The 13,514-nt window shown below is 40.0% G+C and overlaps 1 protein-coding gene across 1 annotated transcript; it reads right to left on the bottom strand.

The window, feature by feature from the left end:
- Positions 1 to 709: 709 nt before the first annotated feature.
- On the bottom strand, positions 710 to 4,239 carry LOC139468713 (tripartite motif-containing protein 2-like). The gene is made up of 3 exons (XM_071250836.1): positions 4,102 to 4,239; positions 2,749 to 3,049; positions 710 to 2,459 (listed from the first exon to the last, which is right to left on the bottom strand). The coding sequence occupies exons 2-3, from the start codon at positions 3,047 to 3,049 to the stop codon at positions 811 to 813; spliced, it is 1,950 nt and encodes a 649-aa protein (XP_071106937.1). The 5' UTR covers positions 4,102 to 4,239; the 3' UTR covers positions 710 to 810.
- Between the last annotated feature and the right edge of the window lie 9,275 nt (positions 4,240 to 13,514).

Below are 13,514 nucleotides of genomic sequence, written 5' to 3'. Positions count from 1 at the left end.
AGGTTCCCAATCCAATGTGCTCAATGTCACACCGGAGGGAAGAACAGAATTTGAAAATCCGTCAAAAAATGGAAAGATCAATTTATCATATTGTATTATAAGAGAATATCCACAATGGCATATTGTAAAGAGTTTATCCAACATGTCATATTGTAAAGTGAGTGAGTGAGTTAGGGGTAACGCCACTGTGAAGAGTGTTTCATTGTGTATCACGGCGGGTCAATGTGACGTTGGAGGAGAACTGAAGTAATGTAGGTCTTGGACGTTTACCACTTTGGTGAAATCCACGAGCAGGGGTATGGTGCAGCGCAGAGACACCAAGAAACATCACCAGTGCAAATCGGGGATTCGAACCCACAATCGTAGGTTTCCGGTGAGTGTCCCATATTGTAAAGGGTTAATTCAGAATTGTAATGAAATATTTCACACCTTCTGCTGTACTGAACATAAAGTAGTTTGTCGGTTCACATCATGTGATTCAGGGTCGAATTTGTAAGGCCGAATCCCTAATTGGTGGAATACTTTAAAACATTCAGATATGTCACGATTAACCATTTACGAGTTTCACTTGTCATGCAGATACATAACTAGTACTTATCACATGCAACAATCCAACAAAACAACAATCAAACAAACGTGTTAGCTTGATTTATTTGACGGTCGTCTATGAATTGGATCTGATTTCGAAATTTATATTATTTATCATGTGTACATATTTCAGCTATAGAGGTGGGGTGTGTATGGGGGGTAATAATGACAGGCGGATGTAAACAACAAGCAGTTAGAGAGGTGTCCTTATGCATTCAGTCACTATGTGTTGATAAATTCCTTGATCTTCCAATCATCAGTCACAAATATGGAGCCATGTTTGTCCGACCAGAGACCTTGTGGAGAGCGCACACCATCCTGTAACGTGAGAACATCTCTGACATACTCCCCCGACTCTGTCAGCTGTATCACCTTGTTGGTGTACCTGTCTACAAGCAGGATGCCTCCTGTGCCTGCAGTTGAGATACCATAAGGTATGAGTGCTCTGTCTCCGGTAGGGGCGTATCTCCACACAACATCACCCTCTGACGTCAGACATGTCACAGACCCCTTCCCCCAGTCAGACACGAGTATGTTGCCCTTGTTGTTGACACACATGTACCAGGGGTAGTCAAACAGTGTCTCATTGTTGTGTGTAGTGACTGACCTCAGCACGTGTCCCGCCATGTCCAGGATATCAACACAGTTCTTACAACCTGCTGCTAGAGAAGAAGGACTCAGAACAGCGAGACTGAAGTACACCTTGCTTGTTGTGATGGCTGAGAGCAGCACCAGGTCAGGGGTCACTTCTACTGTTACAATCTGACTGGATAAAGGGACAGCAACCATCACCTGGTTCTCCGTCAACTGTGTTACACCATGGGGAGAGTCATCCAGGGAAAGTCTACTATGACATGGTTGATTGTTTCCAATGTAGAAAGATTTCACACACTTGTTGGAGAAGTCAGTGACAACACATGTCTGTATACCATTTACAAGCAGGACTGTGACGTTCTGTATATCAGGTTTCATCACATCTCCCTCCATCCAGCCGTCAGTCGTGTCAACCATTCCCGGAGAAGATTTACGACAGGTTCCAGTCTGGTATGTGACGTCAATCTTTCCCAGCTGTAGGTCATCTAGGATGTGCTGGACGTTGTCAGTGTCAGGTGTAAACCTGATGTCATCTATTCGCCGTGTGTCTGCTGTGTCTGTGTCCCTGACATCCCCCAACTCTACAGCCCCCAACTCCCAGGCAAGATACGCGTCATACAGGTCCATCTCACAGTCCGATACCAAGGCCTGGAAAATGAACTCACAATGTTGTCTGTACATCTGCATCTCAATCTCTCCAAGCTTTATAGCTGCGCGAACCTGAGAGATATGAGTGTCTGTTTTTGCATCCAATTCATCTAACAGCTTCTTTTCCTTGTGCTTGATGTGCTCGACGAGTCTGTTTGCAGTAGATGTGATGTGTTCTTTTACGGACGCTTTATTGGCTTTTATTTCATTTACTCTTGATTTTTGTTTTTCTATCTTTTTGCTTTTACCAAAAAGCTTTTTCTTAAGACCATTGACTTTACGAGATAACTCAAGCTTTATCCTCGTCATCTGAGAGCTAATTGTGACGACAGAGTCACATTTCCTGTGGTAGACCACACAGCATGACTGACACAGTGACTTGTTGCAGTCCAGACAGAGATATTCCACTTTCTTATCCTTGTGTTCCTGACACATGACCTTGCGCCTCTTCTTAACCTTGACTTCTTCAGACAGGTCACACAATCCATGGTCACGAGAGCCAGAGCTAATACGGTGTATTTTGGCACATCTACCACAGAGGGCCTCTTCACATTCAGGACACCAGGAGGTCCCCGGAGTTGTCTCCCCTAGTCTGTCACACAAGGAGCAGTTTTTGTTGGTGTCATCAGCTGCGAATGAAATCGTCAAGAGCGTATATGTGTCCTTCATATTGCATTAGCATGTAATAATATAACAAAATACATCAAACTATACTACAACAGACATCTCATTAACATGTAACATATCACAAGCAATGTGAGGAAAGGGAAGATTATTCCATTAATCCCATTTCATAATCACCCCAAGCACCCCGAGATCTCAGTTTATATGTCTACAGATTATTTTATTATAACCTCTACAGTCATAATTATTATTTCCACTAGCTTATTGTGTGGATTAACAAAGACGTTGTCGCACCTGCCGTTGTGGTAGCAGATTCCTGTGTGTCAATCAGCCCCTGTATAATGATGCTGGGTTTGATCTGCCCCGCCCACTCCTCCACTGGCCGGCTGGGGTGGGGGACCTTGGTATCTTGTCGACAGAAGGCACAGGGGATCGTCTTGGACTGTACAGCGTCTGGTCTGGTTTGGATGTATCCTGTGACACATTTCCTGCAGAAGGTGTGATCACACCTCAGTGTACAGGGGTCTGTGTACAGTTCCTGGCAGATCACACAGGTGAGGAATTCCATCACTTTCTCAATCTGGGCTGTCGCCATCTGTAAAACATGAAATATCCACACACATGCCATGTGAATAGTCCTTACTAGATTTGTGTCACCATAACTGAAACATGTCTTACAATATGAACAGCTCAAGTTCTGTAAAGGCTCCTACTTGTCTCATAGAGAGAAAAGACAAGGACAACGTTCTGTCTTCTGGTGATGTTAATAAGTAGTTGCTGAATTCCAAGCCCGCTAATGTGACCTGCCTATTGTTACTTGAGGCTGTCTCTTATCTTTCCAGTTGTGTATACCTCATCTTTCTTTCTTTTGCTACAGTACGACTTTGTGTAATGTGTGCTGATAGCCTCATACAAATATAATACTAAAATACTGACATCACACAAATCAATTTTGTTTTTATGGAAAAATGACTTCGGAGGTACTTCCCTCACATAACATATAGAGGTATATAGCAATTCAAACAAACAATCAAGTGTGTTTATATATTCCAACTGTATGTAAGTTATATATTTAATTTGACATTATAAATACTGCTGATGACATGACAACATTTCGTACATGCAACTGTTGTTACTCTCTTTACATCGAGGCTACAGTATGTACAAACTAATAGATAGGTGTGACAGCTATTTCTTGGATTTGATATGGAATAGTTCAAGTCTATTGCTACATACATGAACATGCACGTGTAGGAAGACAACATATACTAGTATACATGACCCCACAAACCACTCTTTAACAAATGTACCACGTTTGTGTAGGGCATCTGACATCCTACATATAGTAGTAGCCTACATCATAATAACAATATCTATCCTATTTACAGAAACTGAATTAGGACAAGTATGATTCTGAATCAGTGTTATTTAATTTGCGTTAACAAAGTAAACATAAGTATGTACATGTAGTCACTTCGGGGTCAACTTATTACAATACAGACGTCTACAGAAATTGTTCCTCAGCAGTGTATTTCTACTTTCGGTTTCTCTTCAACCGAAGACATGGAGTCTCAACGTGTGGACTAACAACAATCACGAATCAAGACAAACACAAGTACACTGTTGAATACACGACGGAATACATACCCTAAACTCACAGGTGATGTTTTCAATACTACTTCAACTGTTGACTGATTCTCCGTCTTGAAATTTTATGCTACCAGTTTGGCAAAGCTTTCCGCGAAACTTCCCCGTATTGACACACACCGCCCTCATACATCCAAGGGAGGTAACTGCGGGCGAAACCTCAACTGACACAGTTAGGCTAGCGATACTGAAGGGAATATTCGTTCTAGCATCGAATCACTAAATATGCCGTCATACTTTTACAGCAATATTCTCTACTGTAATGAATATATTATTTAGTAAGTGAGATAATTTGAACACGAAACAAAACAATGTGACTTTCAAAGATATATTTGAAATAATTCTGACAAGTAAGAGTTGTCATTAATTTGTATTAACATTTAGGTGATAAATATTTCGTTTTGTAAGATTTGCGTGATGTTATGCTGAATGGATGTACGGAAAATTCATGAAAAATTGCCGTACGGTGCTCCAATGATGATGGTTCATTTTGTGAAAGGGGTGGTCACATGTTCAAGCCTATTTCTCAGAAAATAAACAAACAACAGGAAATATCACAAATTCAATTCTTTATCACAGTTCCTCATCTTACTTGTAATTTGTATTTTTGCGTATCTATAAAATACAATAATCAAAATTAAAAAAGACGTACATACTGTTTTGCCCCTATACAAGATAGTGTCAACTCGCCTGAAACTGAGGTGGTGACAAGAGACGTCAAACATGTTCGAGATTTTAGACATGCAGCTTAGCTGGGATGGAAAAAGTGGTTTACTCTTACAGTGGAATTACATATGTGAAAGAAATCATAGGAATTAGCAGAAGAATTAACCTGGAAGTTATTCACGGGAGCAGTAGACAGTGGCGGGATATTTGTATCTTGGACAGGTACCAAATTACGTTCGTTTGCCAGCACTGCTGCTGTCCCTGAAGAATATTCGAATAATGTGGTTTTTGAGCCGAGCTCGAATCAATGGAATACGACTTCAACAATTCATCGGTTTTGTGGCCGGTAATTTTGCAAATCTAGCGATTTTCAATACCTGCGTTTGACAGCAAAGTGACGGCAGTTGCCCGAAGACAATGGTTTGTATACACTTTGAGACGAGCGTTGGTAGACATTTCTTTCATCATATTGCCAATGACATTTACACCAACTGGCCTCGTGGTGTACCATTCGGCGTCGTCGACGTGGATTCGTCTCTTGGGAGCCTGGTAAGAAGCACCATTGTTGGGATTGAGGAGAGACAAGTAATTCTTTAATGAAAGTACAGGACAGAATTGGTCCGATGTTGCTTAAAAGGCGTTTGTTGGGCCCATTTGAGTCTTTGAGGTCCCCCCTGTGATTTTTAGTGACTTCGGAGTGTGTCATTTCAATAAACTCGAACCCCTGTTCATCAGTGGATACACGATAGGAAGATGCAGTTTATACCCTTTGTTTTCTTTACCACGACGAGCGAAACCAAGTGTAAGGTCGAACCACACTTTACGAAGCAAGCCGGGGGGAGTTTCCGTATCCAAACTTTCACGAATTGTTTTTAAACCATTCTCGGGGATAGCAGCATGATGTGTTGTCTGGTCAAGGCCATCGCGCTTAAGTTTTATTTTATCATGGACAGAAACATAGTGTTTGCTGTGTGAAATTCCCGGTCTTGGATAATGTTTCTGATATCTGAGAAGGGCAATGTCAATATACCAAATAGATTACTTCCAATTCAATAAAGCAAACGGAATGAAGAACTGTTTTCTTGCTCCTATACAGATTTGCGATACATGTGACATGACAACCCTGTGATTGACGTCATGCAGTTCACGAAGCTTGACCATTTGATCAATTAGGCGCCTCTTGCAAGAAGCATAGGTTGCAACAAACATGGGTGGCTGGGATATATATTCCTACCCGGAACACCCACTTGTCGAGTCATAATTGTGATATTATTACCAAAAACTTTACGATTTGTATGATAACTATTGAGATAAATTAGAATATCTTTGTAACACAAACATTAGAGAAAGAACGTTTCACTTGAGTGCATGTTATGAACCTGGTACCATATGCAAATGGCTACTTTCACTTTCTTTCTTTTTTTCATTTTTATAATGTTGAACATCAATTTCAAAACTGTGTAATACTCGACAGTTACTTCTCTTCAGTGTTGTGCAAGACCTTACACGTTCTTATAAACTGTACATGCCGTTGTCGACTCGTTGAAAATAAATATCAAGCATCTTGTCCACACTTGGTGACATTTCCTTAGTAAGCCTAGTCACCAAACCATGACACTTCTTTATTTTTTATTTAAGACAAATTGTTTAAAAGACTGAAAACATAATTCACTATATGGCGACCAAATATATAATCCGGAATTGGCTCAGACCAGAAGCTTTACAATTAATACAACTAGTCGTGTACAGGTGACAACTAAAGTTGCATGCTATTCTGCTCAGGATAATAGCGTTTTCAAGTTGAGGGCGCCCGCAGAGAGGTTATTGTCGGGTAGAGACGTGTATTTGTGTAACGTGGCAAACACACATCGGGGATAGAGTGAATACATTTACACCCAGGTATTACACGTGAGCACTCAGTGTACTAGTGGTGGTTCAATGTCATCAACCAAGTCAGCGGGCCTTGCCACCCGCTCCCGTCAGTCGCCTCTTACGAAAAGCATGGGTTCCTGAAGACTGATTTACGTGTATTTCTACAGCAATGTCACCAGCGGGGTCTCCGGAAGACGTCCTCAGCAAGCCATACTTGTTTTATGTGGCAACTAAATGGATGGGGTTGTGTAGTGCGGTGACTCGGCCGTTTGCTTTTATCGCGGGCGCTCATAATCATATATCACCGATTGGCCTGGTCCAGATGTTCAAGTGTTTCATATAATTGGAATATCATTAAATACTCGCTGACAGGTTGTCTGCTGACAATGTGAGTTGTTATTGTTCTTATCGCACGTCATGTAGACGATTAGAACCTGGAATTTAGTCACTGAATCAACTCATAAAGAAACACGCCAATTCAAATTCAAGCATGTAGAGATTACGTTGCCTGTTCAGCAGAAAATAGTCTTGGAATAAAACGAAATTGCTTCAATCTTTGTTGCTAACGCGGTAAACGCTTTTGACTTGAATCGATTTTGATTTATGTATAAACTGCTGCTACAAACAGCATTAAACTAATAAAAAATTGTCGAGGATGATTTGTATTTTTCCTTTCCCCATCAGAAAGTAAAAAGAAACACATAATTTGCGATTTGTCCGAGAACGTCTTGGTGCATGTCATATCATTATCAAAATATTAAATAGTATTTCAAGTAAACGTTCAAGTTAATGTTCTTATTAATATACATGCATGTAATGTACACCGCAATTACCAATCATGTGTAGATCTACACCACCGCACCATCACATCATAAAAAACCCCGATATGAAACGAAGGTGTCACGCGCTAGGAAGGACCTTGCTCCCTGATACACCCAAGGGAGGTAACTACGAAGCCACAACTGACACTTGAAGTTGGGCAAACAATTCTGATAAAGATATCCGATCTAGGATCGAGTCACCAAATCTGCAGTATACTTTTCCCTACTGAAACGGCAATTATCACTGTTGTAACGAATATATTTCTTTGTAAATAAGATAACTGTGAACACAAAACGAAGAATTGTACGTTTCATTTAATATTTTTGGATATGTTATTATTGTAATTAGATTTCCTTAACATTTCTCTCAAAAGTTTACTATTCCATTCAAAACCAAATGATTCTCAGTTACAAGCAATGTGTAAAGTTACATAAATATTTTTAACACTGTTTGTTACTCAAAAGTTGTTTGATCAAGTCTAAAACATGCAATGCCTCAGCAAAACCTTTGTTTTAAAAATGTATAAAAAAGACATGTAAAGGACATTTCCAGATTTGACGCATCAGTGAAGTGCAGTTTTTCAGGTGAACAATTGACTTTGTATTTTCCATGTGTTTGCGACGGGTGCCATCGGCTGGGCAGGATAAGCTGATTCGTTTTTTAACGAACGCCTGATTTCATCACCATTTGATAATGATTTATAAACACATGCTGATGAGGTCTGAATCGTACATCGTTGAATATGGAATATGCTTATGAATATGGAAAGGGTTTTGTTGCTTTTATTTATATAAGCCAGCTGACAGTAAGAACGCACATCAAGCTACCTGAACACTCTAAACACTGTAAAGGACATGTTTATTGACACTTCTTTGACGAGCTAGCTAACTAGATACACCTTGAAAATTTGAGTGTGTATTTGTATATGGATATTGCAAAAACAAATAAAGAAAATAAACTGTGGTGTACGTCAATGAATACGCTCTTGTAGGCTATGTGACAACGCATCTAAATTTGGTTAACTCTGAATTATTTACTCTATACTTTTGAGACGACCCCCTCTTGTTCCGGATTATCCAAGACACCCGTATGGCTTATTTGGAACATTCGCACGGCGCCCAGTAGGGGATTATATATATACAAAAATCAGTTAGGAAATCAGAAATCAGGAAATCAGTTGTTTGGGCAAAAGCAGCAGCTAAACCAGATAACAGAGCATTAGATCTTCCTTTCTGTAAATATGAGGCAATTAGAGGTATGCACTCCTCTACTTATTCCAAATTGAATGATAAGATGGTTTGGTCAGTCCTGAGTTGTTGGGCATCTATCTGGGTTCATCGTTACATTTCTTCTGTAAATGCCGTTCACCATCGTGCTTTGGGATTTGTCTTTGGGTTGGGTAAATATGTTCCAAATGTTGCCATTAATGGAGATATGGGATGTAGTTAGACAGTGGATGTGTCTTGTTAGACAGTATTGGCGTTTTACTAAAACGTTCTTTAGATGAAAATAGTGTGTTTATGTGATCTGAACGGTATGCGTATGGACGAGAGCAAAATGGGAATTTTCGTATGAGGGCAAAGCTGAACAAATTGGGTTTGAGTATTTCAGAGAATGTAAGCGTGAAAAGTGTAGATGCACGTGTGCAGGATATTTCCTTGGGAAAGTATGTGTCTGATTGGAATGAACTGTTATTCAAGCCTGGCGGAAGAACGGGTGGAAATATATTACGTACGTATATAATGTTTAGAAATGTGTATGGTTGTGAAACTTATGTAAGTATACATATGCCTCGTTCTTAACGCTCTTCCTTTTCCAAATTTAGATCAGGCACTGCTCCTCTATAGTTTCCAAACAGGCAGATATATGAATTATGAATGTGAATGAAAGTGTGTTTTCAGTGTAATAAAAGTATTTAAGATGAACGGCATGTATTGCTGGATTTTCATTGTACGATGATTTGTGTGAAAGTTAATTCGAAAAGGTCAGTTTTAGCTATCCCAACTTCCTAGAGTTAAGTGACACTGATAAGCTTATTTTACTTTTTAATTGTTATGTATGTTTTACAGTCAAAACTGCATTTTATTCTCCAACGAAGAAAATATATTTTATATGGCTGGTGATCGGTATCATATTTATTATATTAAATTTTGTTTATATTTACCTATTAATGTTGTATGTAATGTGAAATATTTTAAGTCTCTCGCGACCCTTCACGGGCGACTCACTTCAATTTCAAACAATCTATCTGTCTACAGTGGCATTTACTATTGAACTGTGATGAGCGATTACCACACGGTATTGAATACATTACTGTGCTGTCGACGAACATGATTTGACGCTGTGTTATTGTTAGACAATGCTAGATAACTTGCAGGGCAATGTTTACTTGGATATACTGATTAGACACCGGTATTTGTAGCGGCGTGACAGGTTAATAAATCAGCTAGCAACAAGGAAGTGTATTACAGAAAAGCTCCCCTGCAAAGCATGTTTGCCAAATGAGCCCACTCCGATATTGACGTGAGTGTATGCAGAATATTGACAGTTCTTGGAAGTGTCTACCATGACCCAGAAGATGATACAAGATATTGAACGGGCACTTTGTCCCTTTAGTGGGCATGTTCAAGCTGGTTTCACACACTCAACGATCACTGTATTGAAAATGGGGGTAGACACTATCCAAGTCATAAAGAAAACACGAACATATACAAGGACAGAATGGCGGGCATGGTTGACATGTGTGAAGGCGGGTGGTGCATACCATCTTCACACCCCACGTGGCTCTACAGTGATCGTTGAGTATGTGATACCAGTGAAGACACGTTTGAGATCGGTGATAGCATATGACATGGTTTACTTAATGTATGGTCCTACCCCGACTTCTAACGCCAGCTTGAACATGTCCACTAAAGAGACACAGTGCCCGTTCAAATTGCCAGTCCATTTTGTATGTCACAATAATTATATGATACCTCACCCTAAACGTTAATGATTACACTAATTTCACAATAAAACCGTGAAGTGCCGGGGTAGAATAGGTCTTCAGCAACCCATGCGTGTCATGAAAGGCGACTATATGCTTATAACAGGCGACTAACGGGATCGGGTGGTCAGGCTCAGTGACTTGGTTGATGCATGTCATCGTATCCCAATTGCGTGAATCGATGCTCATGATGTCAATCACTAGATTGTCTGGTCCACATTCGATTATTTACAGACCGCCGTCATATAGGTGGAATATTGCTAGGTGCGGCGTTAAACAACAAACAAACAAACAAACAAATAAATGATTCATTACACATATTCCAATTTCTAAGATTGATAATGGTGTCTGGAATGTGAAACCTAGCCTCCCTTTTAACAGTGATGACATATTACGCTAGGATGATGGGATAGGGGTGTGAGTGTGTAATGCTGTTTCACGTCATTGCCAGTAATGTTCCACCTCTCTGACATTAACCGTATTCGACGTAATAAGCGCCCCGATCTAATAAGCGCCCACGGCGATATTTGATAATTATAATATATTGGCTAGTGAACGATCCCAATTAACACCCCTACCGATTGATCAATATACACAAGACCTATTTATTCGTGGATAATACGCACTCGTGTGTAATATGCACCCTCAATTATGGGCAATTAAACTCTGGAGAAATATATCTGTCGTATATAAACATTTCAGGCTGTCAGCATCAACCACGAAATTTATCTTTCAACTCTGTTTTTGTCACCAAAATAATATTCTAATAACAGCCCCCTATTTCTAATTTTGAGAGCGCCCTGAGCGCTTATTACGTCCAATACGGTAATTATTATTTCATGTTTGCTCGTGTGTTCCTTCTTTTATATAATGGAATAGGATTGTCGTGGAAGGAATACTGATGTGCGGCGTCAGGCAATGAACAACCACATACTTTTTTATGCAAATTGTGGCGGGTGCTACCAGACATGATTACCCTTTTCGCGAACACCTGGTGTCATCACTGGTGTTCAGTGATCCATTCATATATTTTTCCCAGCTATTTTGACCTTCACGCCCCATGGAATCTGAATGGCAGATAATCGAGACTCGTTATTCTCTGGCGTTGACGTTTTAGATTTATTGAGTTAGTGAATGTTGATTAACGCCACAGCAAGCCAATTTCAATCAACATATCTGTGGCCTCTAAACAGTTCCGTCTGTTCAACAAACAACGCTATTGGGTCATGCGCTCAGCCGTGTAAGATAGCCCCACCAACCTATCCTAGAGTTACCTGTTATGGCCAAGAATGGGGTGTTATATATTATGCCACGAATGTTTTTCGTACAGTGCACCTATTACTGTTACTTCAAAGTTGGTAATGTCGTAACTGGCAACGTGTGTTAGTTTCAGGTTCCAGCTTTTGAGAGCCGACGGGAGAACACGGATCTACTGACGACAGGGAGAAGGAACAAATTTCTCTTGCCTCTTTGGCATAGTGATGGTTTGGAGTGGTACATGTATATGTGGTCGACAGAGAATACAACCGGTCGTTATTGACCTCGTGTTTTGACCCGAGAACACGGATCACCCAGAGAACATCTTTGAGATCATTTGAGCAGAACCAATAACGCCGTCCCAATCCTCCAATGAACAGAAATTAGATGGGCAATGACTTAGAGAAGAATGTAGGGCAATTCCCGATGACGACATAAACGTCTAACGAACTATGTCCGAGGTCATACACATTATTGACGCATTGGCATTCATTTTGTGACATTAATGATCATGTCAGCACACATGTCCTGAATGTGATCCAGGATTGACGGTCAATAGTGTGTTTATCTTCCTCTAAATCATTTTATCATTATAAAAAACTTGTACTTGACACTTTACCATATCGACCAGGAAGTCCCAACACAGCACAGTGGTGTCGCTTGGTTGAACGATTACTGACGTAAATTATCAAGTGAGATGAGGTGAGGTGAAATTGTGTTTAACGTCGCGTCCAAGATTATTGCACTTACCGTATTCGACGTAATAAGCGCCCCGCTCTAATAAGCGCCAACGGCGACATTTGCTACTATTTTGGCTGGCGAACAATCCCAATTAGCATCCCTTCCCATTGATCAATGTACACAAGACTTATTTATTCGCGTATGATACGCACACGTGTGTAATATGCACCCTTAGTTATGGGCTAATAAATTCTGGATTATATATATTATATCTTTCGTACATAAATACTTCAAACTGTAAAAACCACGAAATGTATCTTTCAACTCTGTTTTTTTTCAACAAAATAATATTCTAATAAGAGCCCCCTATTTCTAATTTTGAGAGCGCCCTGGGCGCTTATTATGTCGAATACGGTAATTCAGACGGCTGGCACTGACTTCTGTTGACTTTCTGTTGAAAAGGTTTTGGAAATAAACGCATTTCCAAATAATGCCATGTTTGAGAAGAAAAATGTAAAGAGGCTTAAAATAGATTAAATTCTTCATGTGCAAACTGTTTTGTTCAGGTTATAATGTCGTACCTGATAACCTTTGTGTGTGTGCATACATATGACATCACATCACTGTCATAGAGGGTAACCGAGCATGATGGCACATACACAGTGTCACGATAGATGGTTATCATAACATTAACCAAGGCCAGCCCCACGACGTGTATAACGTGATAACTATTTCCCGGGAAATCAGTTTCAGATTACGTGAAGTAGACGAGTTGTAAAATGAGATATTCATCCGGCTTACACATGACGTTGTACTAAACAGGTTTGTAACTGAACCACGCATGACAAGGCGTAACAAGGGTACACCTGAATCACCAATACTTCCAAAGAAATGATTAAGTTGAGTTTTTCAAAACGGTTAGTCGTGGAAACTCAAAACGAGATTTGACATGTCCTTTTTTGTATGATAAGTACAAAGTAACACAGTTTCTTTACAGACTCTAAAATATTCCTATTCATTCAAGCAGTTCATTTGAAATGAAAGGAACAAAGTTGTCACGATTACGAATCCTCTGTGCCTCTTTCAGCAGTCCTTCACGACTTTTGGCCTTAGTTTTGACGCCCATTTG

This window comes from Haliotis cracherodii, unplaced genomic scaffold (assembly GCF_022045235.1).
Source record: "Haliotis cracherodii isolate W230 unplaced genomic scaffold, xgHalCrac1.p SCAF_2, whole genome shotgun sequence".
Classification (NCBI taxonomy): domain Eukaryota; kingdom Metazoa; phylum Mollusca; class Gastropoda; order Lepetellida; family Haliotidae; genus Haliotis; species Haliotis cracherodii.
The sequence above is the reverse complement of the archived record's forward strand: the minus strand, read 5'-3'. Positions and strand labels throughout refer to the sequence as shown.